General features: G+C 36.7%; 1 protein-coding gene across 3 annotated transcripts in view; it reads left to right on the plus strand.

Moving 5' to 3' along the window:
* The window catches only part of LOC127428164 (tubulin polyglutamylase TTLL7-like), a 136,456-nt gene that overhangs the window by 94,612 nt on the left and 15,551 nt on the right, over positions 1-26,293 (plus strand). For all 3 annotated transcript variants that reach the window (XM_051676301.1, XM_051676299.1, XM_051676300.1), the window contains exons 14-19: positions 3,806-3,892; positions 5,113-5,275; positions 11,718-12,043; positions 17,197-17,322; positions 20,143-20,223; positions 23,839-23,999. In XM_051676301.1, coding sequence (XP_051532261.1) covers positions 3,806-3,892; positions 5,113-5,275; positions 11,718-12,043; positions 17,197-17,322; positions 20,143-20,223; positions 23,839-23,999 — 944 coding nt within the window. The remainder of the gene's footprint in view (positions 1-3,805; positions 3,893-5,112; positions 5,276-11,717; positions 12,044-17,196; positions 17,323-20,142; positions 20,224-23,838; positions 24,000-26,293) is intronic.

Consider the following 26,293-nt stretch of genomic DNA (forward strand, 5'->3'; position numbering starts at 1 on the left):
CTGTTTGTGTGTCTCATTCTATCTCTGGTTCTGTGTGTAGGTCTGATTCTTATTCTGATTCTTTTTGTGGGTCTAGTTCTGAATCTGATTCTGTTTGTGGGTCTGACTCTGATTCTGATTCTTTTTGTGGGTCTGACTCTGATTCTGATTCTGTTTGTGGGTCTGATTCTGACTCTGAATCTGTTTGTGGTTCTGATTCTGACTCCGATTCTGTTTGTGGGTCTGATTCTGGCTCTGATTCTGTTTGTGGTTCTGATTCTGTTTGTGGGTCTGATTCTGTTTGTGGTTCTGATTCTTTTTGTGGGTCTGATTCTGACTCTGATTCTGTTTGTGGGTCTGATTTTGAATCTGATTCTGATTGTGGGTCTGATTCTCTTTGTGGGTCTGATTCTCTTTCTGATTCTGTTTGTGGGTCTGAATCTGATTCTGTTTGTGGTTCTGATTCTGACTCTGAATCTGTTTGTGGGTCTGATTCTGACTCTGATTCTGTTTGTGGGTCTGATTCTGACTCTGATTCTGTTTGAGGGTCTAATTCTGACTCTGATTCTGACTTTGATTCTGTTTGTGAGTCTGATTTTGAATCTGATTCTGATTGTGGGTCTGATTCTCTTTGTGGGTCTGATTCTCTTTGTGGGTCTGATTCTTTTTCTGATTCTGTTTGTGGGTCTGATTTTGAATCTGATTCTGATTGTGGGTCTGATTCTCTTTGTGGGTCTGATTCTCTTTCTGATTCTGTTTGTGGGTCTGAATCTGATTCTGTTTGTGGTTCTGATTCTGACTCTGAATCTGTTTGTGGGTCTGATTCTGACTCTGATTCTGTTTGTGGGTCTGATTCTGACTCTGATTCTGTTTGAGGGTCTAATTCTGACTCTGATTCTGACTTTGATTCTGTTTGTGAGTCTGATTTTGAATCTGATTCTGATTGTGGGTCTGATTCTCTTTGTGGGTCTGATTCTCTTTGTGGGTCTGATTCTTTTTCTGATTCTGTTTGTGGGTCTGAATCTGATTCTGTTTGTGGGTCTGATTCTGACTCTTCGGTTTGTGGTTCTGATTCTGACTCCGATTCTGTTTGTGGGTCTGATTCTGATTCTGACTCTGATTCTGTTTGTGGTTCTGATTCTGTTTGTGGTTCTGATTCTTTTTGTGGGTCTGATTCTGACTCTGATTCTGTTTGTGGGTCTGATTCTGACTCTGATTCTGTTTGTGGTTCTGATTCTGTTTGTGGGTCTGATTCTGACTCTGACTCTGATTCTGATTCTGTTTGTGGGTCTGATTCTGTTTGTGGTTCTGATTCTTTTTGTGGGTCTGATTCTGACTCTGATTCTGTTTGTGGGTCTGATTCTCTTTGTGGGTCTGATTCGTTTTCTGATTCTGTTTGTGGGTCTGATTCTGTTTGTGGTTCTGATTCTTTTTGTGGGTCTGATTTTGAATCTGATTCTGATTGTGGGTCTGATTCTCTTTGTGGGTCTGATTCGTTTTCTGATTCTGTTTGTGGGTCTGAATCTGATTCTGTTTGTGGGTCTGATTCTGACTCTGATTCTGTTTGTGGTTCTGATTCTGACTCTGATTCTGTTTGAGGGTCTGATTCTGACTCTAAGGCTATGTTCAGACTGCCACTAAAAATCCAATTTTTTGCATATCCAGATTGTATCCAGATGAGTTTTTGATAGTCTGGACAGCAAAAAACCACATGAAATCTGATTTTTCCAAATCTAATTCAAACCACATCGGGAGGTGGTCTCAAATGCGATTGAAATCTGATTTTTTCAGATGCGTCTCAGTCCGGACACTCTGGCTGCTCAAATCGGATTTCAAATGGTCTTTTGTGTCACTCTTAACGCGACACACAATGATGATGTCAAAAATCGTGACTGCAGCACGGAACAACACAATATTTACCAGTCTCCTCCATCGCTGAGTTTTTCTTGTACAACGGAGGAGTTCTGCACCGCTACTGGACAGGGTGCTTATTTGGAGAGCGAGATGATGCACCTCCATTTTTCCTGCATCTGTTTTGAAAGCATCGTCACGTGGGTACGCCTACGTTGTTACCAAAGCAACCCATGGAGATAGGTTGGTTATGACTGAACGTGCAAATCTGATTTGATCACTTGCAATTAGTAGTGCGGACAGTCTGCCTGAAAAGATCTGATTTGAGAAAAAATCAGATTTGCCTGCAGTCTGAACATAGCCTAATTCTGTTTGTGGTTCTGATTCTGACTCTGATTGTGTTTGTAGGTCTGATTCTGACTCGGATTCTGTTTGTGAGACTGATTTTGTATCTGATTCTGATTGTGGGTCTGATTGTCTCTGTGGGTCTGATTCTTTTTCTGATTCTGTTTGTGGGTTTAATTCTAAATCTGATCCTATTAGTGGGTCTGATTCTGAATCTTTTTCTGTTTGTGGGTCTGATTCTTTGATTCTGTTAGTTGGTCTGATTTTAAATCTGATTCTGACTATGATGCTGTTTATGGTTGTGATTCTGAATCTTATTCTGTTTGTGGTTCTGACTGATTCATTTGCGGAACTTATTCTGACTCTTGATTCTGTCTAGGGGTCTTATTTTTACTCTGATTCTGAATGTACTGTAGGTCTGATTCATTTTCTGATTCTGGTTTGTGGCTCTGATTCTGATTCTATTTGTGGGGCTGTCTCTGATTTTGTTTATTAGTCTGACTCTGATTCTGTTTGTGGTTCTAATTCTGACGCTGATTCTTTTAGTGGGACTGATTTTGACTGATTCTGTTTTTTTGGATCTGATTTTTACTCTGATTCTGTTTGTTGGTCTGATTCTTATGCTGATTCTGTTTATGGGTCTGATTCTGAATCTGATTCTGTTTGTGGTTCTGACTCTGATTCTGTTTGCGGAACTTATTCTGACTCTGATTCTGTCTAAGGGTCTTATTTTAACTCTGATTCTGAATGTACTGTACGTCTAATTCATTCTCTGATTCTGTTTGTGGGTCTGACTCTGAATCTGTTTATTGGACTGACTCTGATTCTGTTTGTGGTTCTAATTATGACTGATTCTTTTTGTAGGACTGATTCTGACTGATTTTTTGTTGTTGTTTTTTATCTGATTTTACTTTGATTCAGTTTGTGGGTTTGATTCTGAATCTGATTCTGTTTGCGTGACTGATTCTGATTGATTCTGTTTGTGGATCTAATTCTGACTCTGATTCTGTTTTTGGGTCTGATTCTTTATTGATTCTGCTTGTGGGTCTGATTCTGACTCTGTTTCTGTTTGTGGGTCTGATTCTTTCTCTGATTCTGTGAGTGGGTTGATTCTGACTCTGATTCTGTGTGGGTATGGTTCTCTCTCTGATTCTGTTTGTGGGTCTGATTCTGAATTGATTCTGTTTCTCTGTCTGATTCTAAATCTGATTCTTTTTCTGGGTCTGATTCAGAATCTGATTCTGTTTGTGGGTCTTATTCTGACTCTGATTATGTTTGTGAGTCTGATTTTTACTCTTAATCTGTTGGTGGGTCTGATTCTTTCTTAATTCTGTTGGAGAGTCTGATTCTGTTTGTGGTTCTGATTGTAACTCTGATTCTGTGGGACTGATTCTGACTGATTCTGTTTGTGGGTCTAATTTGTACACTGATTCCATATTTGGGTCTGATTTTTTTCTCTGATTCTGTTTGTGGGTCTGATTTTAAATCTGATACTGTTTGTGGGTCTAATTTTTACTCTGATTCCATATTTGGGTCTGATTCTAAATCTGATTCTGTTTGTGGTTCTGTTTCTGACTAATTCTGTTTGTGGCTCTGACTCAAATTCTGGTATTTGTGACCCATTTTATAGGAGGAAGATATCTTAGACCTGCTGGAGCAGTGTGAACTGGATGATGAGAAACTGATGGGAAAAACCTCCAAACAGAAAGGACCTAAGGTACGCACACAGAAACTCACACACTCTCCACGTGTTGAGGATCACAGTACAGGGGCTAAATTTCAAACATATTAAGCCTCTAACAGGATAACTGCAGTTACAGACAGTATTTGCCGTGAAATTACAGTAATTTGTATGGTTCACTTTTGACTTAGCGGTGTATATATTTCATTTCTCCTTCCTCCAGAGGTTTTGCAGACACCACTATCTGCTCTGATGGATAGAAACAGACTAACAGCGCCATTATGAGGCCATCTGGAATAATCAGACAAGACAGAAATTAAGCAATTGAAATTGTCACAAGCATCTTCTCTTAAAGACACTAAGAAGAACCACTACATCAAAAAGAATGAGATGTACAGCGGCCCCAAAACGTTTGGAGTCTGTACCAGATGTATCAATGTCTTTGCTTTATTTAAGAAAATATCAAACTATGTGGCATTTATTCTAAAGAAATATAGCTCATACACTTTTCAAGCAAATAATTGTACAAAAATTAGTTTGTTTGGTTTCTACTTAGGTTTAAGACAACAAGTATTGGGACACTTTCTGGTTGTCAAATGATAGTGAATCACTGTGGTTACTCTGCCAGGTCACCTATGTGAAATTGAGAGGAACTGACTTCATACATCCACTAAACATCTCCTTGGGACCAGTTGCAAAAATGGCTTAGGGAAGTGAAGTTATTTCTGAGAAAATCTCTAACATCATATGTTTTCATGTGCCACTGGTATTTAGTTGTCTAATGCAATGAAATTCATACATTTTCAACTGTGACTTAAAGGTCCTAAAGTGTCTCCATGTTTCTTTTTTTCTCTCTATCTATCTTTTCTTTTTGCTCCGGGAAATTTCTTTCAGAACTCTCTTTGTGATTACTCCCAAAGTGTTAATTTGGAAGGAGTGTTGAGCCTAATTGTGGTTGAAAAGTTTAAATTAATCTGTTCATGAGGTTGATAGTCAGTTCTTTCCAAGTGTGGGACAGATATTCAATTCATTGTTCGATACTTCTTGAAGGACATAACAGATTAATTCCCCAGACATGCATGCATGTGCTTCAGATTAAATGAACATGTTTCTGCAGTGACATTAATCAGACTCGCTTCGTCAGGCGTGCATCACTGCCACAGTGGCAAATGTTAATTGGACTCGGGTTGAAGGCTGCAGGACTGCCATTTTTTATGGTCTTCTAATGTGATCTCTCCCTGTGGATGTGTTTGTAGGTCTTGTCCTCCATGCCTGAGAGCAGCCCGTCGCCCAGGGGGCACAGAGACCCCCAGAACTCTTCAGGAAGCTGCAGCGACAGCAGCTCAGGCTCGGATGCTGATGGAGAGGATGAAAGTAGCAGCATCACGCAGGAGAAACTCAATCGCCCTGAACGCTCCAGTGAGTCTCACTCTGTTCCTCTCCTTGGTCCTGTGAAGAAAGGTGGTCTGGGATGCTTTTTATCACCTGTGGGTGGAGCATCTTTGGGTAGACGGGGCAGTGCTGGTGCAGTTACGATAGTTAAACTACATCCAAGTTACCCTTTTGGAAAAGTAGTTAGCTACATTACAAGCTACTAATAAAGAGTAGCAAACTTAGAATATATTTCTCTTTTTAAATATATAACTATAATAATCAGGAAGACAGCATTAAACAGAATTTAAACAGATCAATTTACCCTAAATACCTCCAATAAACTTAGAAGGCACCTTACAGGATTCCCACAGACATAGAAAACCTGGAAATATCAGGGAATTTTAAAATAGGGATTTCCAGGCCTGGAAAAGTCATGGGAATTAATAACATCTTGAAACATCATGGAAAAGTCATGGAAATTTCTATAGTGAATTTAAGTTTTTCTAGTTATGCTCAGCTCTAAAATATTTCATTAGCTAGAAATTTCTCTTTGTGAGTGCAATTTTCATTAAATGATTTAAAAAAACAGAGTGACTATTTGCACCCAGGTGTAAATAGCATCTGCCACACAGTGCGGCTGTTTGCACCACAATAGTCTAGTGGAAACAAAGAAATTTATGACAAACTGCATTGTAAGCATCACTGCAGTGGCGTGAAGGTAGTTTTACTATAGTAATATTGTAGTAACCATGTTTTTGACAGAAACCATAGTTCTTATGCAATTAACCATTGTGTTACCTCTGTAATATGGTATTAATATAGTAAACATGTTTAAATTTGTGGTTAATATGATTTTACTACAAAATACCATGGTGATACTATGGTTACTGTAGAAAAACCATGGTTAATTTTTGTAAAGGAAGGTTAGGTTTAGGTTTAAGGGTATGGGTTGGTGTAGGGTGTATGTGGGACTCTAAATAAACACAATAAACACACTGCAATGATACCCATATACTGTATGTTAGTACTTAAATAGGGATCCAAAGAGTATCTACCACTATTTGCCCCAGGGTGCAAATAGCATTTAGCATTACTTGTACTAGGCTTGGGGTGTAAATAATATTTGCCATTATTTGAACTGGGGTGTAAATAGCATCTACCTGTATTTGCACCAGGGTGCAAATAGCATCTGCCTTTTAAAAATCCTTTTCAAGTAACCACGGACACAGTTAAAGGACTAGTTCACCTAATTAATACAAACATGAAACTTCTGTCATTATTTACTCACCCTAATGCCCCTCCAAACCTGAATGAATTTCTCTCTTCCATGGAACACAAATTGTGTAATTTGAGTAAGTCTTGTGTGTAAAAATGGTGTAAGTCTTCATAGTTTTTTTTTTTGCTATATAATGCAAGTGAATAATGATTCCAGTCTGTCAAGCACAGAACAAAAAAAGAAAAACACACACACACACCATTAAACCACAGTAAAATAAAACAATATGACTCATGCACTAGATTCCAAGTCTTCTGGAACAATATGATCGCTTTTTGTGATGAACAGAATAAAATTGTTTTCAACTCTCAAATCAAATAATAAATAAATGCTGAAATCAAATATGGCAGCTACTTTGATCACTTCAAACTTAAGTCAGGGAAATTATCCAATAAAGAAAGACTTTGTATCTTTTCCCAAGAGAAGAATGTTTATTCAGTACTGGGTGAAGTTCTCATACACAAGTGCAAGAGGCTTGAGCGGAGAAGTCACACAAGCAAAATCAACCAAAGACAATTTATATCTCTGAGTCAAGGATTCTTGCACATCTAGCAGTTCTAAGGATTAATTCTGATTCGTTACATTTCTTTAAACATCAACACACCTAGATGGAAAGAGGGCATATTGACCCTTATTATTCTGATAATGTGTGTGAATGTACCACAAGTCTTTGTTATGTTTAGCCACTTGGTGCCTCAGAGACAGCTCTGAGTTATTTGTCAAGGCCTAGACAAACACACACACACACACACACACACACACACACATCAGCAGAATCATAGTCAACAACTCTCATTCTAAAATGTAATTCTAATACCTTAGGGGTTAATATTCAACTTAACATCTAAACATTAATATCATAAATGCAATGTAGTCAGAAACACATTTCTCCCACACTTCATTGGTTCTTGCGACATGACATCATGACGTTTGGTCATGGACCACGGGTAGCTGCCATATTTGATTTCAGCATTTTATTATAGTTTGGATTTGAGTTGTATCAATTATTTTACTGTGATTTAATGGGGTTTTTTTCTTTAGTCGTCGTCCCCCCTTTTTCGAGCTTGACAAACCGGAGTCACAATTCACTTGCATTGTATAGAAAATAAACCCGGAACAAAGAAAGTCACATGGCTTTGGAGCGACATTAGAGTGCATAATATTTAGTAAATAAGTGACAGAATTTTTATTTTTGGGTGAAATATTCCTTTAAGGCACCAACTGTGTGTAACCACTTTTTTTGTAGCGTTTTGTACAGCTAGACTGCTTCATGTTTGAAAAGTAGCTTGTTACTTTTATCTGTCCCTCAATGTATTCCAGATGACTATAAGAGCTGCTTATTACTTAAACTTTTAAGCAGCTTTTTTCTTTCAGCCCAGATGCATTAAATCTTCAGTGCCATTTGCACTTGTATCGAAGTATGCAGAAGTATCGAAAATCCATCTTTTTTAATTAGGGTCACAGTATTTGCTGGCCTGGTACGGTGGCTCTTAATTTGATTTGCTGGCTACAGCAGGTGATGTCGTGAGAGGTCCCCCGGCTCTGATGCGTTGCGGCTTTAATGAGCTTTTCTGATGTTTCAGTCCATTGGTTTAAAAGGAGACCGGGCACTCAGCTTGGGGAAAGCACAGGTTAGGGAGAAGTTCACAGAAGCACTTTTGGCGTACCTTGAAAACTGGGCAAGCAAGCCCTGGAAAATGTTTGTGTTTTAAGGTAGAGCTGTTTTGGAAGTGTTCCTTGGGGTCCATCAGCTCAAACATCCTGCGCATAAGCTTTTTTCTTTTATTGTAGTTTAGAAGCTACTTACACTATTACACTATATGACATTTTATTAGCATTGCTCATACCACTTTTCACAAAGATTTTACAGAATAGGACTTGAAAATTGTTATTATTATTATTATTTAATCTTTTTCAACAGTGTCAGTGCAAAGAGGTGCTTAAAGGGATAGTTAACCAAAAAATGAAAATTCTCTCCTCATTTACTCACGCTCATGCCTTCCTAGATGTGTATGACTTTCTTTCTTCTGTAGAACACAAGCAAAGATTTTTAGAATAATATCTTAGCTCTGTAGGTCCATTCAGTGCACTCCAGTGGTTAAATCCATATCTTCAGAAGCGATATACAGTACTAGGTGTGGGTGAGCCAGAACAATTTTTAAGTCCTTTTTTTGCTATAAGTCTCCACTTTCACTTTTACATCTGAAAGTGAAAGTTAAAGTGGAGATTTAGAGTAAAAAATAACTCAAATATTGTTGTGTTTGTCACACACACACCTATTATATCACTTCTGAAGATATGGATTTAACCACTGGAGTCTTTTATGTTTCCTTTATGTGTTTTTTGGAGCTACAAAGGTCTGATCACCATTCACTTGCTTAAATATTTTTCTACAAATCTTTGTTTGTGTTCTGCTGAAATAAGTCATACACATCTAGGATGGCATGAGGGTGAGTAAAAGATGAGAGAATTTAAATTTTTTGGTGGACTATCCCTTTAATCTTTAGAAATATTGTTTTCCCACCTTAATAGGTCAAACTAAATATTATATAGTCTGTTTTATTTTCTATTTATTTTATATGAGGTTTGTGATTTTTGCAACTCTGTTACCAAAATTTGGCTCAAGTCTAAATACAGTTTGAAACAAAAGTGTGCGTGATTTCATAATTTTCTTGAAATAAATATTAAATGAAAATAAACATAAATGAATGTATAATATATAGTAATATATAACACATTATATATATATATATATATATATATATATATATATATATATATATATATATATATATATTATTGCTTATTTTATTTTACATTTGATTAAATATTTGTTTACAACAATATTATTATATAATAGAAATATATTAATAATACATTAGTAAACAAATATTTAATGCAATTTTTAATCAAATAAAATAAATATTATGCTTTTAGCAATTAAAATGACTTAATTAACAATTGTTGTTTTATTAGAATAAATATCAATTCAACATATACAGTAATGTCAAAATGTTGACGTTGTATAGTTGAGAAAGACTAAACCTCTGAGACTGGATTAGCCAAAATGACAATTTTAATTTGATGTGTTTTAAACTAGCTACTTCTTAATGCTAGGTTAATTTTATGTTAGATGGTAGTTTTTCTAAAATATATAATAGTTCTCACTCCAAAGAACTTCCCATTTGTGCCTTTATTGCTTTAAAAAAATTATGGGTCGCCAAATTGTTCCCTATTAGTGGAAAGTGCCATAGATTGTGCAGTATATTGATTATTCTTCCCTGATGCAGTTAAAGCAATAACTTTTCCATTAGCCACTGAAAAAGGGACAAAGCTAATGGAAAGCAGCAAGCTGACAGTTTTATATAGTGTGCGAGGGGTTGTCAGTGATTGGGTTGCCGCGGGAGAGGGCGTTAGGCCATTCTGGGGTGACTTTGTTTTCCCCCTATGCCCCACACTACCCTGAGGCCATCTGCGGAGGTCTGAGCTAAGCTGCTATAATTCTGCATTTGGCAACTTCCTTCCCTCAATATTCACGGATTGAGCAGCAATGCTGCTGGCCAGCTCACAAACTGGAGGTCATTCAAAATTGCAGAATCGTGTATGTGTGTGTTTATGTGTTTGGATGTGCTGTCCGCCCTGATCCTGAGTTGGAAACCTGACAGCCACCCAGACCTGCAACATGGTCACGTGGTGTAGTGAATAATTAAAGCCTTTGAGTCACAGTTGATGAGCCGATTTCAGATGCTAGACTTAATTTCTGTGGTGATGTAGGATGATGTGTTTTAAATCTTTAAATAAATAGTTCAACCCAAAAAGGACAATTTTATCTATTACTCATCCTCATGTCGTTCCAAACACTAATGACTTTCTTTCTTTCAAAGACAAAAGGAGACATTTTGAAGAATGTTCTTGTTGCTCTTTCCCATGCAATTACAATGAATGTGGAATTGAGTATTTAAGCTTCAAAAAGGACATAAAAGTACCATAAAGTGCACAAAATACATATTGGCCTTTTTCATGCACTGCGAAAACTCATCTTCTTAATTAGTATTTTTGTCGTGTTTTCCAGTTAAAATGTCTAAATATCCTGAATACAAGATATATTTACTTGACAAGCAAAATGGATAAGATATTCTTATTTTCAGAGAAATCTGACAAAATTTAGTAAACTTTATGCCTAAAACTAGAAGAAAAAAATCTGCCAGTGGACTAAGAATTTTAAACTTTGTTTTTAATAAGTTTATTTTTCTTACCCCATTGGTAAATAGTTTTTTTTTTTCTTCTTCTTCTTGTTTTAAACATAAACTAAATTAAGTTAGATTTCTTTAAAAACAAGATCAAATATCCTATGCAATTTTGCTTGTGAAGTGAATTTATTTTTACTGGAAAAAATACAAATTAAGATTGAATTTTCCAAGTTTAGTACAAGTTAAACTCAACTGACCGCATTTGTGGCATAATGTTGATTACCACAAAAATGAATTTCGACTCGTTCCTCCTTTTCTTTAAAAAAAAAAAAAGAAAAAAAAAGAAAAAATCAAGGTTACAGTGAGGGCCTATGAAAGTGAATGTGGCCAATTTTTGGAGGGTTTAAACACAGAAATGTAAAGCTTATAATTTTATTAAAGCTCTTGCATTAACTCCTCTTTTAAAACTTGTTTTTTATTTTAGCTGTAAAGATGTTTAAATGGTCATTTTTACAGTCATTTTAAGGTATAGGGTTTGTTGACATTAAATCTTCATGGTTTAAGTTGTAAAATTGGCTACAACTTTACACAGAAAAGGTTTGTAAGTGATTTTATTGCACCAAAAAATCATGTTTACATGTGTATCCTTTATGTCTTGTGGCTATTCAACGTTCAAAAGTTGGCCCCCATTCACTTCCATTGTAATTACTTCACTGTAACCTCGATTCTTGCTTTTTTTTTAAAGAAATGGAGGAACGAGTCAAAATAAATTTTGTGGTAATCAACATTATGCCACAAATGCTTTCAACTGAGCTTAACTTGTATTGAACCCAGTCCCTGTTCATTGTATTGAGATGTGCGATCAGTACAATACAATTCTTGAAAAAAAATTTCACTTAGGTAAAAAAAAGTCATATGGGTTTAGTACGACATGAGGGTGAGTAAATGATTACTGACTTTTTTTGGGTAAATTGCTCCTTTAGATAAAATGCTTTGCTAATGTCTTGTTTTTCTATTTTAGGCCGTGTTCATTGGAAACCCTCCCCTAAACCGCTCAGAGCTCCTTCCTCCTCCCCCAATCTTTCTGGACTCATTCGCCGTTCCATGTCCTGTCCACGCTCCATATCCTCTCTGACTGCGCAATCACCTACCAACGAGACCAGACGGCCAAAAACAGCCACTCACACGGCTAATGTCCCGACTGCAGCCACCCAGACAGCGGCAACCATGACGCCCATGACTCTAGTGCGAACGCACACAGCATCTCGCTCCCAATCGCTCAGTCGCAACAGCTCTGCAAACAGAGTTCCACACAGCTGCAGTCTGGGTGCCATTCACCCCAGTACGGCAAGTGTTGCATCTCTCTCACAGAGTACAAACATAGGATATGTTCAGAATGATGTACCTCCATATTACACTGCTATATACTTTGCACAGTATGCCAATTTTTTGTATGCATGGAAGTTTCAGTTTGACGAATGAATTGGAAGCCATATCAGCCATAATTTTTCTTTCATATGTGTCCATGTTTATAGTGATTCATTATATGAATGGACTGACAAATGTTAAAGGGATAGTTCACCCAAAACTGAAAATTCTCTCATCATTTACTCTTACCCTCATGTCATCCTAGATGTGTATGTCTTTCTTTCTTCTGCTGAACACAAAGATTTGTAGAAGAATATTTCAGCTCTTTAGGTCATCATAATGCAAGTGAATGGTGACCAACATTTTGAAACTCCAAAAAGCACATAAAGGCAGCACAAAAGTAATCCATATTCACAGTGGTTAAATCCATGTCTTCAGAAGCGATATGATAGGTGTGGGTGAGAAACAGATCAATATTTAAGTCCTTTTTTTTACCATAAATTTTCCTCCCTGCCCAGTAGGTGGCGATATGCATGAAGAATGTGAATTGCCAAACACAAAAGAAGAATATGAAAGTGAAAGCGGAGATTGATTGTAAAAAAGGACTAAAATATTGATCTGTTTCTCACCCACACTTATCAAATCGCAATAGACACAGGTAGTGCATTGTGTATTATGTCAAAAATATGTTGCATCACAAATGATGTAAAAAAAACAAAAAACTCAAATTCTGACTGAAACACATAAGAAAAGTTTATAATTAGATTTCAAACCACAGAATACTACATACTATTTGCAAGTACGTGGTTTACAGTATACTATACTGTATATTACACAGTGTGTAGTAATCTGCACACTAGTACTCCATTCTGAACATAGCCATACTCTCTCACTCTCTCTCTCTCTCTTTCACTCTCTTACACACACACTTACACAATCAAATACACACACACCTACACAGACACATCTATCTTTTTATTTTTCTCTAGAGAGGTCTAGACAGATGTTCACAAAGATGGGCTGATTTAGTGAAGATCTGGCAACACTCCTCTTGTAAAAATTACAAATATCATTTTTATTTTCCCATCGTCGTCCTGAGTCGATCCAATCCATCAAACCATACAGATTTACCACACATACATTCACAATCACTCACACTTGTATGTTTTCGTACTCTGTCTGCCTCTGATAGTTTTCACTTTCACAGTTTTACATCCGCTCACACTCTTCTGGGTGCACCTCGGAGAGAGAAATCTGTCTTATTTGTGGAAACATTCAGAGAAAAAAGTTAAACTGGGCCTGTATTTACGAGCACATACGTCTCATGAATGCCAACGCTCCCCCTTGTTCAAACTCTCATTAAATAATATTAATCAGAAAATACACACACTACTGCTGCTTTGTTTTATGCTGTTTAATGAGACTTTAGCTTGTGTTTAGCAAAATGTTCTACAAAAGCTACATGCTCTGTTCACAGTGGTTGGATGTAGGCTGCATAAGCATTATATTTATGCACTAATAAGGCTTTATTTTCTGATAATGAAAACTGGTTCTTTGTGTAATTAGGCTATGTGCTCTTAGCGTAAAATCATTCTAATTATAAGACTTGTGCTGTTTGCAATGCTTCGGGCTCTGTCTTTAGAAAGCTTTTGCTCAGTCCATGTAGACTATTGTGTGAATGTCACGAAAACCTGTCCAGGTCATAACACTGCCAGTTTGGACATACCTACATGTACTCATTCTTTCTTATAACTATTTACACCTTTTCAAAAAATAGTGATAACACTTTACAATAAGGTTTCATTTGGTAACATTAGTTAACAACATTAACATGAACTAACAATGAACAATACCTCTACAGCATTTATTAATCTTAGTTAATATAAATTTCAACATATTCTAACACTGTACATTTTTTAAATAAAAAATGAAATGAAAAATGTATTTGTTAAAATTACCATGAATCATGAACTACCAATGAACAGTTGTATTTCTATTAACTAACATGAACAAAAATTATAAAATGTTGTAAATAATAAATTGTTAATTGTTTGTTCGTGATATCTAATGCATTAACTAATGTTAACGAATGGAACCTTATTGTAAAGTGTTACCTTAGAGTAATAGTATATATACTGTGTGTGTGTGTGTGTGTGTGTGTGTATATATATATATATATATATATACACACACTCACCGACCACTTTATTAGGAACACTATGGTCCTAATAAAGTGCCCAATGTGGTTTTCTGTTGTTGTAGCCCATCCGACTCAAGGTTCGATGTGTTGTGCATTCTGAGATGCTTTTCTGCTCACTACAATTGTACAGAGAGATTATCTGAGTTACCGTAGCCTTTCTGTCAGCTCGAACCAGTCTGGCCATTCTCCCTTGACCTCTCTCTCATCAACAAGGCGTTTCTGTCCACAGAACTGCCGCTCACTGGATGTTTTTGGCACCATTCTGAGTAAACTCTAGAGACTATTATGCGTGAAAATCCCAGGAGATCAGCAGCTACAGAAATACTCAAACCAGCCTGTCTGGCACCAACAATCATGCCACGGTCGAAATAACTGATCAATTTTTTTCCCCCATTCTGATGGTTGATGTGAATATTAACTAAAGCTTCTGACCCGTATTTGCATGATTTTATGCACTGCACTGCTGCCACATGATTGGCTGTTTAGATAATCGCATGAATAGGTAGTTGTACAGGTGTGGTTATTTTCTCAACCAACTTCATGAGGTGCAAACAGTATTGAAGTAGTTCTTCAGTAGTTGCTTTTCTTTCAATATTTGGCCCATCTCATCTGTTTAAAAAATAACAGTTAAAATTGTAGTTTTGTAACTGTAACTAAGCATTTAAAGTTTTAGCCTATTGATCAAAAGGATTTTGACTGGTAGTGTATTTCACCCAGGATTGGCCATTGGGAGAGTCTGGACTTTTCCCACTGGGCCGGCGGTTCGCTGGGCCACTCACAGGCTAATGTACACATTATGATATATATATACAGTATATACTGTGTGTGTGTGTATGTGTGTGTGTGTGTATATATATATATATATATATATATATATATATATATATATATATATATACACTACCGGTCAAAAGTTTTGAAACATTTGACTGAAATCTTTCTCATGATATTAAAAATCTTTTGATCTGAAGGCATATGCTTAAATGTTTGAAATTAGTTTTGTAGACAAAAATATATACAATACAATATAATTGTGCCACCATCTTAATTTATTTCATTATAAAACTAAAATGTAATTAAAACAAAAAAAATTTTTAAATTGATGACTTGGACCAAATAATAAAGAAAAGCAGCCAATAAGTGCCCAACATAGATGGGAACTCCTTCAGTACTGTTTAAAAAGCATCCCAGGATGATACCTCAAGAAGTTGATTGAGAAAATGTCAAGAGTACATGTCTGCAAATTCTAGGCAAAGGGTGACTACTTTGAAAATACTAAAATATGACACCGTTTTGATTTATTTTGGATTTTGTTTAGTCACAAGATAATTCCCATAGTTCCATTTGAGTTATTCCATAGTTTTGATGACTTTACTATTATTCTAAATGTGAAAAAAAATAATAATAAATATAATAAAGAATGAGTAAGCGTTTCAAAACTTTTGACCGGTAGTGTATATATATATATATATATATATATATATATATATATATACATATATATATATATATATATATATATATATATATATATATATATATATATATATATATATATATATATATATATATATATACACACACACTCACACACACACACACACACACAAATTAAGCCCAAATTAAACAAAAAAATCTCCTTGAAAATACTACAATAGTGCTGTACAATATAGAGTATTTAATATTAAAATAAAAAACGACCGTCAAAATGCTTCATTCCTTAATGTTTCACTCGCCCATCTTTGTCGTCAGATCAAAGAGGATCAAAGGCAATGCCTAAGTGGAATATGAGAGGAGGTTTGCTCTAAAGTTCCTAAAAAAGTTCCTAAAAAACAGACTTTATCAAGCTGATAACAGTGTTCTCTTACAACTACTTTTTCCTTAAAGGTAAGACCCTCCATGGGATTAGTTGTATGTGATTTTAATAAGTATTGGAATTTAAAGTGCATTTACTGCCATAGGGCCTCAATATCAGCAGTTGTGTGAAATACCTAAAACCATGCAATGCAAATTATATGGTTTTTACTGAAATTCATTTACAGTATTTTCTCTATAAAAATGTGTGAAATAACAATTTTTGTTTCCTAAATAAACACATTTTCATTATTGCTATTAGCCTATTTACCACCCAGCTGCATAAAGTTAAGCACCCGAGAGAGAGAGTAAATGAGGTTGTGTGTCATGTAACAATTTGAAGGCATCAGTCAGTCACAGCATGGATCGATCTATTCTATTTATGCGCTACACCCATATATGAATCAATAATAAATAATACTACCACTAATATTAATAACAGATGTATTAGATATCTATGGTGAAACCTGTGGTGGACCACAGGAATCCTGAAATTCCTGGTAAATTTTTGTCTCCCAGTCCGACCCTGATTTCTCCCCAAAAAATCTAAAGAAAAAAAGTAAGAAATTACATTTATGCATAAAGAAAATGAAGTGTATTTTAGGACCATAAAATATATATATATATATTTTTGCATTGTAACATTGTTTTCATGACAATTAAGCGTGCTCCCTTTTTTTTCCCCCATTGCCATAATGATCATTTTCACTGAAGCAAATTGTATGTCTTTTCTTTTGATTTTGGTATGAAATATCACCTGGACATGTTCTTGTTAAGTTTTGTGAGGTTCACCCTTAAAAAGTTTTTCGGCTCTGATAAACCTGTATAGTCTGTATTTTATCTGTATAAAGATTTTTCTCATTTTTATAAAGCCTTATTTCAGAAAGTAGAGATTAAAGCACTAGTTTTTTCCACGCTGTTCCCTCTCACACAGAGCAGTCAGCTGCCATATGAACGCACTGCTGCGATGTCTTCCAGCAAGACTGTGAGAGGCCGAAACGAACCTGATGACTGCGGAGAAAAGACGCTGTTCTCTCATTCATCTTATTGTGTGGGTTCTTTGCATGTGCGTGTGCAGGGGGAGACTCAGCTGAGTAAAGAGCAGGAAGCCGAGCTGATGCAGCAGACGCTGACGGCACTCGGGGAGATGCGGATTCGTTACCCGGGGAAGAGTGAAGAGGAGGCCGAGGCTGTGCTGGACGAGGTGAGATACGCTGCTGAGAAAATGCAGTCGGTCACTGCACTGGCTGCTCAGCTTCCCTCGTTCCCCAAACTCATTTGAGGATGGTCGAACTCGCCCGGTTCCCAAAGTCTCTTGTTGTATGTAGAGTCATTATCCATCCACCTGTATACTTAATGAGAGCCATTAGCTGTCCGAGCAGAAACACAGCTGGCCGACAGCACCTGTTTAAGACTCTTTCAAGCATTCATGGATCTGGCATATTTTTTCACATTAACAATCACAGGGTAAACACAGGAGAAGCACAATCAAATGGCCCTTTATTAGTGTAGCTGTGAAAATTAGGAATTAGAATACATTGGCAGTGTTGTATGTGGAACCTTGTAATTAATATTTTTCAGAGTACCGGTCTGATTCACAGTCTAAATTTGTCATTATTTGTTCATGTCCTGGCCACTTTTTTTTTTTTTTCATATAATGAAAGTGTATATGTATATGGAGTTGTCAGTCTCAACAAAGACAAGAAAGCACCATAAAAGACTCATACGACTCATACAGTATATTCCAAATCTTACCCATACCTTTGTGTGAGGAACAAATTTCACCCAAAAATGAAAATTATCTCATCATTTACTCACTTCCAGCCCAGATGTGTATGACTTTCTTTCTTCAACAGAACGCAAACAAAGATTTTAGGATAATATCTCAGCTCTGTAGGTCTGTACAATGCAAGTGAATGGGGATTGGACCTTTGTAGCTCCAAAAATCAAAGGAAATATAAAACTAATCCATAATACTCCATTGGTTAAATCCATATCTTCAGAAGCAATTAATAGGTGTGGGTGAGAAACAGATAAAACATTTTTTTACTCTAAATCTCCACTTTCACTTTTACTTCTGAAAGTCACGTGGTGCCTGTTTAGTTTCACTTTCACATCTGACAGTGAAAGTTAAAGTGAGGATTTAGAGTAAAAAAGGACTTAAATATTGTTATGTTTCTCAACCACACCTATTATATAGCTTCTGAAGATATGGATTTAAACACTGGAAACATATTACTTCTATGTTTCCATTATGTGATTTATTGATCTACAAATGTCTGATCACCATTCACTTGCATTGTATGGACCTACTGAGCTGAGATATTCTTCTAAAAACCTTCATTTGTGTTCTGCTGAAGAAAGAAAATCATAAACATCTTGGATGGCATGAGGGTGAGTAAATGATAAGAGAATTTTCATTTTTGGGTGAACTATTGCCTTTCTGTAAGCTGTTAACCACTGACCGGATCAATGAGTCAATGAACCCGAGAGCCGATCAGTCCGATTCACGATCGAATCATTCAGACTGGTTTTGTAAACTGGATCTAATGATTAATTGAAAAATATTATTCAAAAGAATGACTCTTTTACAAATCGGACATCACTTCTTCTGTCATAAATGTGCCAAGGAGAGCTAGGACAGATATCAAGATTTTGAGTGAATAATGATTTAAAGAGCCATCATATGTCTTTAGAAGAATTTGAATATAGCACGTGTCACATGGTCCATTTCTATATAGTTTATATTATTATTTTGTTATTATGGAGCTTGACAACCCTTAGTCCTTATCCACTTTCATTATATGAAAAAAACAAATGTGAACAGGATATTATTTTAAAATTCACTTTTATGAACCATTCCTTAAACAATCACATAAACACTGTGTTTAACAAATAGCTGAAGTGAACAGTCACTCTTATTAGCAGAGCTGTGTAAATTGAGAAATTCAAATATTTTTGCAGTGTTGCAAATGAAAGCTTCTCATTAATATTTCTCAGTGCTTCGTTCTAATTTATGATCTAAATTACTTATTAATGATTTATCCTGGAAAATAAATGATGATGGCTATATTGATGCCATCATTTCGAACTCTAAACATGGACATAGCTCATTGACTCACATGTCTGAGAATGTATTCACCAGAAGCAGCATTCAGAGGTGCGTGCTGAGCCAATGGGACTCACGAGCAGAGATAATTTATTTTATTGATCATGTAAATGATGTAAATATATTCAAACATTCAGATCAATGCTCCAACATGTTAAAAATTAATATGATATGGAGAGGACCCATGTGAATGCACTGTTCTTATTCAAGGTCCTTGTGTTTGGAACATGAAAGAAAGAGAGGCCTGCAGCAAGGTGATAGATAGACAGGCAAAAAGACTGATAGGTAGGTAGGTATGTACAGGGCTCAACAATAAGGATGACCTGCTGGTTAGGTCCAGTGAGAGAGAGTTTCATGCCAGTTAATAGAACTGTCATTTGCCCCATACGCAATAAATATTGCATCCGTTTTTATCATTGCCCTGGTTTGTGTGGTATTGAACATAGCAAATTCTGCCGATTTCAACTTGTCACCAAAGTATTGTTATTTAGGTGTCTAACATAGATGAGGTTTAGTAGAAATTGCGAGAATGACTTGTGATAGTCTTGTTAGAATAGGTTTAAAATCATAAACTACTATATTATATAATGTAATATATTACTGTATTATAAGCTACTATATAAGGCTATTTTTATTCTAGGACTGTATTATAAAAGTGATATAGTAATGTTTTGCATCATATGCCATCATTTTCCAGCAAAAGCATGTTTATTTATTTATTTGTAAAAGAAAGCTAAAATATAATGAAAAATATTAATATTTTTTTCAAATAGGTATTAAAAAATACATGGCTACATACATTGAGAGATAGATAGATAGATAGATAGATAGATAGATAGATAGATAGATAGAATTGTAATTATAATAATTGTCCATGTTACAGTGACACAAAATAATTTTAATTTGCTCCCTCAGATTCTGAACAACTGGAAATACCATAAACCAAAAGTGGCATCTTACTGGCTGGTGAAGTTAGACGCCACCAAACAGCGGAAGGTGAGTGGACTAAGAGTGGGAAGAAAATTTAAACATTTAAATTATTGTTTGATCAGCAAGAGATGCAGGTGACCAAAATGTATGGTGTATGGGGAAAAGAAGAACCAAACAGATATAAATGCTTATTGATTTAAAACAGTCTTGGTAAAATGGCATTTGTACAGTATCTGTCTTTATTGAACAGAAATGATGCAACAAAATGAAACAGTTCAAAGGCACTGAATTTCAGCACAATGAACGACAGGTTATTTCAGCAGGTTACAGTTGTTTTGATTTGAAACAGTAGGGTGGGCATGATGGACTGCTTAAATGAGGGATTGTCTCGTTCCATGAACTTGTTAGCCGAAGTTTGAGGGATCAGTCAGAAAAGAGGTAACGTGCTTCACACAAGGCCATTAAATCAGCCATATTGTTGAAAGTCACATCACAGATGTCGACGAGCAGAATAGAGTGAGGGAGCTGGAGAGGAAGATGGGCAAAAACTGTTTCGGGAAAACTCATGTCATTAATCTTATGTCGTTCTTCTTCCAAATTTTAGTTTGCACTAGGGGTACTAGGGGTGTGAATCAGCAGGGACCTGGCAATGCATAATTATATCGATAATGTGACAATATTGCGTTTCTTTAGTTTTGTGTATTGTGATACAAAACTGTGATGTATTGCAATGTTTTTCATTTATCTTCATTGTACTTCGCATAACAAGAACTTCCAGCTTCATTGTAGAGCCTTAGCAATAGCAGTTGAATAGCAATAGAGCAAAAGTGCATCAGTATCATTAAAAATACAACAACATGAGAGAATAGTGTACCTTGGTTCCTGTGTGTTTATCATAGCATGAAAACCTCATGAAAGATTTTGATTCTTACAAATTAACAAGTTATAAACCTGAATTCTTATCTTATTGTAAGTTGGTCGAATAGAAATAGTTGAATGTTTGGCTTCTCACAGACTCTTCCCCCCCAAAAAAATATTCATATAAAAATGTAACTTACAATATTGATTCTTTGGTCTGAGAATATCAATACAGTGTGATGAGGTAAAATATCACAGTGCTATGAAATATCGTTGTTACTCCCACCTTGTGTGTAATCCTATGTCTCTCACCATTGCATGTGTTCTTTCTTTTACCGTCACTTACACTGAAAAGAGAATATAATAAAGGATCAGTCTTGGAGAGTACCTAACTAAAATTAAGCAAAAAAAAACAAAAAAAACGTAATTAACCCTTAAATGCATGGGTGTTTTGGCAAATATTATAAAATACCATACAAGATATCTATAGTTATCACAAATGGATCTAAAAAATGCCCAGACCAGTTCTGTTGGTGTTTACTTTGTAAAATTGACCGTCTGACTCCTCAATATTCAGCCTATTACAAGACTGCTTGCCAAATTAACAAATAAATGGACATGAAACATTGATTTGCGCTGAAATTATGTAATTATGTGAGAAGAAATAAATCACTGAACAGCTGAAATCCACCTTAGGTTTGCGTCTGAGTTCTGTTTGTGTTTACTTTGTGAAAATGAACGTCTGACTCCTCAGTATTCAGCCTATTACAAGGCCACTTTCCAATTAAATAAATGCACATGATACATTGATTTGAGTTGGAATTTTATTAGCTTACTGTTAGAGAATGCAGAGACAGAACCCAGGTGCAGAGTTGAAGAAATAAAAGGGAATTTATTAAATTCAAACTAAAGGGAAAAACTCAACCAAAACTCCCACAAGGGGGAAAACAAACATAAACAATCCCGTAGGGGAAAACAAACAATCCAGGGCTGAGGCAGAGGGAAACGGGGAACCAGGACCAACCGGACAGGGATGGGATGAGAAACAAACAAGACCGACCGACTGACTGACCGACTGACCGACCGACCGACCGACCGACCGACCGACCGACCGACCGACCACACAAGATCGACTGGATAACACAAGACTGGAAACAAGACTGGAAACAAGACGAACTGGCACTGGACAGCAAACATGAGGAGACTAAAATAGGGAGAGAAATCGAACAGGTTAACAGGGGACAGGTGAGGTAAATGAACTAATAATAAGCAAACAAGGAGGCGGGGTATGACGTAAGACAGAGAGACACGTGGTGATACAGAAGTAAAACAAAGCTACGTGCTCTCACAAGACAACAAAACACCCGAATGGCATGAGCGCACATCGCCAAGACAATAAGGCAATGTACGCCCATGCCAACCGACAAACAATACGAGAGAATGCATAGCAACAGCAAACAAAGGGATGCCACGCATTCTCACACTAAATTAAACCTGAGCGTACATCGCGAGGCAAACGCAATGCTATGGACGCAACAGGCGACAAAAACAAAACATGACACCTGTGTGAAAGTTTGGCCACACACACACCCGACAACTTAGACCGAAGTGACCAAACCTCAGCACAACATGAAGACAGCTCACGACCCGGGCGCACAGCGCAAAGCGAGTGCAGCGCACATCTGCGGTTGCGAAAGACAGACATAGATTATTGACACGAGTGCAAGCCACCAAGATGACTAGTGCAATTCACTAAGATGACAAGTGCAATTCACTCATGTCAATACAAGACAAGACATAGAGCATGAGTGTCCAGATCCCACCACCAAAACCGAAACTGAACCAGACAGAAGGGTCAGGATCCAGACACCATGCTCCGGACATGAAAAAAGACAGGCTGAAGAGCGCACAGCAGGGAAATCAACCGAAACCGTGCCCTCACGCCAAGACAGACAACGAAACACAAGACAGACATGGGACGATGATGTCACGGCCCTGTCAGACAGAAACCCAGACTGACAGAGTGACAGGACCGTGACACTTACTTGTAGAGGTTGCACAGTGATCCGAGAAGCTATAGAGATGGCTCGCAGAACCCGGATGAGCGGTCTGGTACGTCTAAATCCCCGGATGTGCGGTTGTTACAGAGGAATATCTGACCGCTGGATGGCGCCATTGACCAATCAGAATCGAGTATTCCAGAGAGCCGTGTAATAAATGAATATAGTTAATGAATTGTGTAACTTTTTCAGTGTCAAAATTCTTTCTCCTCTACCAGCTTAAAATGCAGAGGCAACTATAATTAAGCCATTTGTTGGTTAATTTTCTCAAAAACTGTAAACATTGTCTTTGTGGTGCTTTAAAATTCCTCTGTTCGTTTTGAGCGACCCATCCAGCCCATCACTGCAACATTGACTCAACCAATGATGTGAGATGGGAGCTGAACTATTAGTTTGATTTATCAATCATTTGATGGGAGGTGTATTCGAAAGGTTGTTTAAAAACATTATTATATTATTATTATTATTACCACCGTTAGGTGGTACTAATGGCTCAGAGACTAAATTTTTTTTTCCAGCTTTAATAAACTAAAAAGGTATTGCCACCTTGATAGCTTCAATGAAGTGGGTTACTTTAAAACAAGTAGCTTGTTAAACTACTTTAAATTATTTATAGCTTGGCAAACGACACTTTCAAAATAGCTTTAACAACAATGTAACGACTTGAACAACATTACCTCTGTCACAATGTAGTTATTTGTTTTGTCACTTCCTGTCAATTCTTGTATTTCATTCACTGTTTTTAATTGATCTTTGTTTGAAGGTTTTGGACATTGTTCATACCAACATCCGCTTGGTGCTGCAGAGGATCTGGAGTGAGCCAGATATGGAGAGTCTACGTCTCTATCGCCTTTTCAATCGTGTGTTTAACCGTCTACTCTGGAGTCACGGTCAGGGGCTCTGGAACTGCCTGTCCAGCTCTGGGTAAGAGACTTACAGTATCTTCAGCATCATGATGTAAAAATTGTCCTCATCTTCTTCCTCACATTCCTGGTCTTATTGTGAGCGATTCATATGTTATTCCATCTGACATTATTCCAAAAAAGAAATGTCTTTGTAATATTAAAAGAAAATGTAACATCTTTCTCAGCTTCTGAAACGACTTCCACTCTCTGGCTAAGGTCACCAAGCCTTCTTATTTTTTAACCATCATATGATCCATATGGAGCTTTACACAGTCTTATTAAACTGCAGTGGATGAAATCAAGTCCGTTCTACATTTTTTTTCTCATTGAATATCCTGTTTTACCCAGAAACGTGCCATATTGTGGAGGTAAATTGGGTTGCAAGCTGCCTTGAAGGTGCACTCAGTAAATTTTTCCCCATTAAAAAAGTTTTACTCCTAAAAAAAATGTATTGTAATTTTGAAACATATGTATAAAATCATGACCACTAACATGAGATGTCTTTAGATGTGGAGCAGGGGTGCCCTCATTGGGGCTGCCATTTTAGAATCACATGACCAGCTGAATACTACTCGCTTAAACTCAGTAACCGACACTTTCACTCTTGGATTAAATTAATCATGACTGATTGTGAATAGTGAATTTATACAATGGCATCTGTAACTGAATACTATTGATTTGGAATGATGCTGCATCCACACAACTAGGTGTCACTTTAAGTCCAAGATGACACAAACAAACAGTTAAAGAGAGCACCTTTAAGCTCATGCCATTGGTTTCGCCAGTGTTGCTTTGTCAGGGAGGTGGGGATACTCAAACAAATGAGCACCACAAAGCCAGTGTGTTTACACTTTTCATGGAGATCAGCCTATGTGTGGTTTACTTATAGAAGAAGTATTATAAAACACTTTAGCTTTATGGGCCTGTAGACTCGAACAGAAATTTTGATTTTTTTCTTTTTTTTTTTCTTGATTGACTGGATGGTAAAGGTCTTGATACAGACATTCAATTCCTTGGAGGTGCACGTATAGAAACATAGAGGCTTGCTGTTATATAACACATATACTCACACGTGCTGTGATTTTATCAGCTCTAAGAGCAAACAGCAGGGACCTCCTCTTATTGATCGCCTCTGTCCCTCTAGTCATTGCAGGGGGCTTCTCAGGGGCTTTGTACAGCCCACTCAGTCTTGTAATTGCCACAGAGTGAAGGATGTTATATAGCTAGCTTAGACCATTCAGTTGATGAGAGCGAACGCAGCTCTGGAGAATCAGAGGCAATGCCCGCGGCCCATGCTGCTTGCGTTTAATCAGGGAGTGCCATGTGAAGGTGGCCCGTGAGATGTTAGCACAGCAAGGAGATAACAGTGGGAGAGAACTGTAGAGCCTCCCTGCCTGTAATGTACAATTCAGATGCTCAGATGGTACATTTCATCATCTCTACAATCAAACAAAACTCCTCTCCCATGCCAACACTTTGATTAAGGCGAGACATTTTATCGTTTTGATCCTCAACATGAGTCAAATGAACGAGAATCAACTTTTACGGGCACTTTGTTTCCAGTATATACAAATATTTTACATATACATAATATATACTGTAATATATTAAGTACAACCCCAATTGTATATTAAAAAAATTAATGAATAAAATAATGATAGGGTAAGATAAAACATAAATTAATGTGTTGTTGTAGTGCTTTCAATATAGCACAGGGTGAATCAGATTGACAAATCACTCCTTTTTGATTCTGTTATTATTTTCCATAATGTCCCAACTTTTTCGGAAAATGTACTTACTATGTTGTAGTTTATTTGCATAGCGGTTTTCACAATACACATCTTTACAAAGCAGCTTTACAGAAAATCATACAATGTTTGTAATCTCTTTAATGTCTTAAAGTCCCCGGTGAACACCTTCCCTATAATGAAAACTAGAACTGGGCAGCATGACGGTATATACCGTGTACGGTAGAAATATGCCAGCTGGTAAAGATACTTCTATACCCCGGAAGATATATTTGCAAAACTATCAGTGATCAGGACTGCGTTCTGCTATTCGTGCATGAGAGTGGTGAATAGTGATGTCCGATTCTTGAACGAATCATTCTTTTGAGCCAATTCTCAGCAAGTAACTGGTCGAGCTGGTTCACAAAATCTAACTGAATCAAACTTTAGTTAAGGGTTGATGACACAAGACGCACAGCTAAAGTACTTGTACTGGTAAGAACCGAATGAGCCGGTCCCTCTGACTGTCAAAGTTTGCTGAGCATTACCGAAGACATGCAATGTGTTGAGACGAAAATGGCAGTAG

The sequence above is a fragment of the Myxocyprinus asiaticus genome, chromosome 37 (genome assembly GCF_019703515.2).
Source record: "Myxocyprinus asiaticus isolate MX2 ecotype Aquarium Trade chromosome 37, UBuf_Myxa_2, whole genome shotgun sequence".
Taxonomy (NCBI): Eukaryota; Metazoa; Chordata; class Actinopteri; order Cypriniformes; family Catostomidae; genus Myxocyprinus; species Myxocyprinus asiaticus.